The 5,000-nt window shown below is 49.8% G+C and overlaps 1 protein-coding gene across 1 annotated transcript; it reads left to right on the top strand.

Annotated features, from left to right (window-relative positions):
* The first annotated feature begins 6 nt into the window (after positions 1-6).
* On the top strand, positions 7-4,994 carry LOC135830476 (adenosine deaminase-like protein). The gene is made up of 4 exons (XM_065342725.1): positions 7-14; positions 1,518-1,653; positions 3,374-3,474; positions 4,733-4,994. The coding sequence occupies exons 2-4, from the start codon at positions 1,626-1,628 to the stop codon at positions 4,907-4,909; spliced, it is 306 nt and encodes a 101-aa protein (XP_065198797.1). The 5' UTR covers positions 7-14; positions 1,518-1,625; the 3' UTR covers positions 4,910-4,994.
* Positions 4,995-5,000: the final 6 nt, after the last annotated feature.

Below are 5,000 nucleotides of genomic sequence, written 5' to 3'. Positions count from 1 at the left end.
TCCATGCTGCGGAGGTATACTAACCTGATTTTCCTTGGTGCATGTACTGTAAATCCAAGGATAAAATTTAATGTGCTCTCCCAAGAGTGTGCATGTCTGGATATGGGGTTTTCGACGGCGAAAATTCCTACATGACGTGTTCCAAGTAGGATTTGTACTGCATACGATGAAGACCACGGTGAACGCTGAAATGGGTATTCACGTACTCGGAGTGAGGGTATTAAACAGCAGGGATGCGGTTTATGGGGTTATAGGCCTGTTACACGCCCACTTGTTTGAGAGACTTATCACCTCTCCCCTGACACTCTTGTGAGATCTGCATTCGACACTGAGGATATAAGGGCGAAGTGGTGGCCCGTCGATGCGAATGTTTTTGCTTGATGTATTCCTCAACAAATCCGGCTAGCTTTACTCTTTACTTACTTACGGCCGTATAAGCCGGCGTTCAAATCATGCTGCTATTCAATTCATGCTACTTCGAAGTATTGAAAACATGCTTCCACGTCAACATCTTCAGTCTACACTGTGCGGTGCACACATTGTCACTTATGTAGTGTGCAAGTACATGCTACATGCATGCTTCTATTCAAATCATGATTCTGTGTCATGGCTTCGAAAAAATCGGCTTCTATTCGAGTCATGCTTCTATACGGGTCATGCTTCTATACGGGTCATGCTTCTACACGGGTCATGCTTCTATACGCGACACTACAGTAAGCCTAGTGGGTTTCTGCCAGGAGTGCTATTTTTACAACTCCTCTGGTCAAAGTGGACTGGCAATGTACAATGGGACCAAGGCACTGTGTGATGTGAGTTTTCGCCGTCGGTGAACCCCATAAAAACGGGCGTCAAGAGTTGCACAATCTTGGAAGGTTATGTTCAGTGCTCGCCAGAGAAATCCAACCTCATGAATATAGTAGCGCTGCGTTTGAGTGCACATACCTGCAGTGTGTGTAGTGCTAGGGCTGGAGTGCACATACCTGCAGTGTGTGTAGTGCTAGGGCTGGAGTGCACAGACCTGCAGTGTGTGTAGTGCTAGGGCTGGAGTGCACATACCTGCAGTGTGTGTAGTGCTAGGGCTGGAGTGCACAGACCTGCAGTGTTTGTAGTGCTAGGGCTGCATAGTGCCCCGGCTCTATTATATTAATGAGGTTGGATTTCTTTGGCCAGCACTGCACTTGGTTAGAACTGTGAATGCTACCATCTGTCGCAGAGGACCACTGCATGTAGAACCAAGGGGTGTTATTTGCATTTTGCAGTCACGTGACTTTGGATAAGGGGACCACCTGTACACGGAGACCACATGTTGAAGATCCCTTGACTTGTCAGCTCAGACAGGTTTGTCTGAACCGGACAGACGGACAGACATACACACAGACAGACAGACACAGACTCACTCACACGTACAGACAGACAGACAGACACACACACACAGACACACACGCACACACGTGCATTATATGAACCATGCATTCATTACGACTGTGTTTGTGTGATTGCCGTGTTTGATGACGTAGATTCCCGACATAGAAGGCACAGAGGCGCTGCTATCCGTAGGACTGGATCGTCTAGGCCATGGTACATGTCTCCATTGCGATCATGGCGGCAGTGAGAACCTTGTTGCCATGGTATCCAAAGGACGATTTCCTCTAGGTAAGAACGAGATTGTAGTGGGTCTATAAGCCCATTGACACATTGTGCATTGCCAAATATGGAATGTATGAGTAATGCATATGAGTACGCTAGGATCAGGGATACACTGTTCAACACCCCAGACGACCATGCCCAGGTGGCTGTATGGGGTGTCGGCGGTACAAGTTACGTCATTGCGCAATGGGCTCTATTCGTGTAGAAAGTGATTGTGGCACGTGGACAGTGGAACCAACATGGCCGCCGTCATGTGACCCATTGGTGAGTTGGTTGGCTTGAGTTGGAGCCAACGTGGCTTTCCCATGTGCGTAGGTGCTAGATGTGCGCACAGTCTGAATGCCGTTGCTGACTGGTCTGCTCGGCAGGGGTTGTTCATGCAGTAGGGTGCGGACAGAGGAATGCTTGTTTTTTAACTTACAATGCTGCTCCTTGAAATCCAACCGTGTGAATCAAGTTTGCGTCCTGCCCTGTCCTGCCCTGTCCTGCCCTGTCCTGCCCTGTCCTGCCCTGTCCTGCCCGGCACCAGTTCATGTCCCAGTGTTGACTTCTGTGACCGCACCTCAACAGCTCAGATGTGTGTGTGTGTGCGCGTGCGCGTGTGCGTGCGCGTGTGTGTGTGTGTGCGTGCGTGTGTGCGCGCGCTCGCGCGTGTGTGTGTGTGTGTGTGTGTGTGTGTGTGTGTGTGTGTGTGTGTGTGTGTGTGCAAGTGTATGAGGAGTGAAACGGTTACCCTTTAAGGTTACAAACGGGTACGTGGCTTAACGGGCGGGTTATCGGGTACCCTTTAGCAGCCAATAGTGACAGTTACTATACAATAGCCTTCCACATTCCGTGCCAGGACGACATGCGATGTCATGCTATTCACAGGAAGTGCACTACATGGCGACAAGCGCAGCATGCACACTTACTGCGCTACATGCAAAACAGTCCAAATTGTCATATGTAGCTGGATCAAACCAGCAACAGCACATTCAAACTGTACATCAAACTGTACGACCGTACAAGCCAGCTAATAATACCGTACCGTACCGTCGTACACGACTAACGGGTACTGTGATTTCACAAATTTTCAGTGTACTTATATTTTCGGAACTTTCGGTGCATCTGTTTCATACCTAAAATGTCAATACACCGAACAAACACTAACGCACATAATCCAATAGGGAACTGCTTCTCTGTACTGAAAATTTCTGTTCACCTAACCTAGCCTTTTGCCCTCATACCGAAAATATTGAGCGCCGAAAATTTCTGAAATTAGAGTACTCGCTTGCTAACGGATCAGCAGGTAAACAGACGGGTACCCGGATCACCCCTGTATACTTAGTATATCTAGTGTCTGCTTTTATCAAATCAGTGCCGTGTCTATACTGGTAACCCCAGCAAGTGTAGGGTGTGCACAGGTAACTGTCTTGGCCGTCCTATTCCGATGTGCTCCGTATGGTGTAGACCAGGTGTGCATTGGTGGTCGATTCACATGGCTTCGCCAGTTGTGTGGATTACATGTAGATAGTTGATTTGCTTCATTCAGGTCTTGTTCGCTATTGTTGTTATAAGAGAAAGTCAGTGGGTGCACATCCAGTGCATTTGTAGATTTGTGTGCTTCTCTTGCGACGGGTGTATGCATGTTACATGGTGTGTGCTGCTGGTGCTGGTGCACCAACCCCACATTTTACTGGTGGTATTGGCGTGTGTGTGTTTCTTCTTTTCATTTGTTTTCTTTCAGAGGCATGTCTAACATCGAATGTCAAGTGTCGCACAGTGACCTCTTACTCTGACCACCACTTCCTGTATTGGTTTTCACGTGGACATCCGCTCTGTATTTGTGTAAGTTTTCTGTGTGCATTTATTTGTGTGTGTGTGTGTGTGTGTGTGTGTGCGCGTGCACGCGTGTGTGTGTGTGTGTGTGTGTGTGTGTGTGTGTGTGCGTGTATGTGTGTGTTTGTGCATATGTGCATGCCATTGCATTATTCTAACTACCAAAAAATACCGCCAGAGCACCCCACCAATCGTCCTTTCATGGGCGCTCTGGGGAGGCAGGGTGGCCGCGAGTGTGTGTGAGGTGCTCTGTACTGGGGTCATGCACACACACCTACGCAGCGACTGTCGCAGTGAAGGAACAGCAGCTGTATGAAGGTAAATTGCATGTAGTTGGTGCTGGCTGCAGCGCTAGGCACTGCAGTTCACATGGCTCACCGTACAAGTAAAATGCGACGCAACCCCAATGTTGCAAAAAACAGAGTGAACCCCGTATGACTTCAGTCGCACCAGACCATACGACGTTCACTTCTATTGCCGGAAACGAGAGTCCTCTTTCCGTAGTTCAGGGCGGGGCGCTCTCGCGAGACGGGGCGCTCTGGCAGTACTTGACGGTGATAGTTACTGCAACGTTGTTCATTCTGCTGGTGCATTTTGTCTTGAGTGGCGATCAGTTAGTCTGTTTCTGTGAGCAGTCGCTGGCTGTAGTAGGTTCACACGTTACCCGGTACCTTGCACACTGTGTCAGTGTCATCCCACCGCTGCCGTGCCTGGCGATGGTGTCATCCCACCACTGCCGTGCCTGGCGATGGTGTCATCCCACCACTGTCGTGCCTGGCGATGGTGACATCCCACCACTGCCGTGCCTGGCGATGGTGTCATCCCACCACTGCCCTGCCTGGCGATGGTGTCATCCCACCACTGCCGTGCCTGGCGATGGTGACATCCGACCACTGCCGTGCCTGGCGATGGTGACACGAGAGCTGTGAATACCGTCCTGTTTGTTTGTTTGTTGGACTTTCCAGTATTCTCCATAACTGGATGTACAGATGGAATGTGTCCCCCCCCCCCCCCCACACACACACACACCCAAAGCACTATCCCGTAGGCAAGAGGCTGACATGCTGGGCATGCCAGGTGCATGAGCTGTATGTTTCAGGCTTTTCTTCCAAACCGCATGGCTGCTGTTTGTTTGTTGTTGCTGCTTCTGATTTCGCCGCCGCTGGAGATGTTGTTGAAATGTTCTGGTCACTGTTATCGGGCATCGTCTTCGTTGTTGTTGTTGCTGCTGCTGCTGCTGCTGCTGCTGCTGTTGTTGTGTGCGCAGACGGATGACAAGGGTGTGTTTGCCACCACTTTGTCTGAAGAGTACCTTCATGCGGCCAACGCGTTCAATCTCAGTAAGGCACAGCTGCTCAGCATTTCTCGTGGTGCCATCGATTTGATTTTCGCCGACGACGCTGTCAAGGCCTCTCTGCACGAGCAGTGGGAAGCGTTTAAATGAAAAGACGTTTTGCATCGTTCAGTCCGAGTTCGTGGATTAAGTCTTGCAGTAAGGCTGGTCTGCCATGCTCTCCTTTCTTCTCCACTAATAA

This window comes from Sycon ciliatum, unplaced genomic scaffold, assembly GCF_964019385.1.
Source record: "Sycon ciliatum unplaced genomic scaffold, ocSycCili1.1 SCAFFOLD_2698, whole genome shotgun sequence".
NCBI classification, from domain to species: Eukaryota; Metazoa; Porifera; class Calcarea; order Leucosolenida; family Sycettidae; genus Sycon; species Sycon ciliatum.
Note: the sequence above shows the minus strand (reverse complement) of the source record. Positions and strands in the feature narration are given on the sequence as shown.

Coding starts and splice junctions, on each gene's coding strand:
- LOC135830476 (XM_065342725.1), top strand. CDS start 1,626: ATGGTATCCAAAGGACGATTTCCTCTAG. Junction 1,654..3,373: donor CAAAGGACGATTTCCTCTAG/GTAAGAACGAGA, acceptor GTTTTCTTTCAG/AGGCATGTCTAACATCGAAT. Junction 3,475..4,732: donor GACATCCGCTCTGTATTTGT/GTAAGTTTTCTG, acceptor TTGTGTGCGCAG/ACGGATGACAAGGGTGTGTT.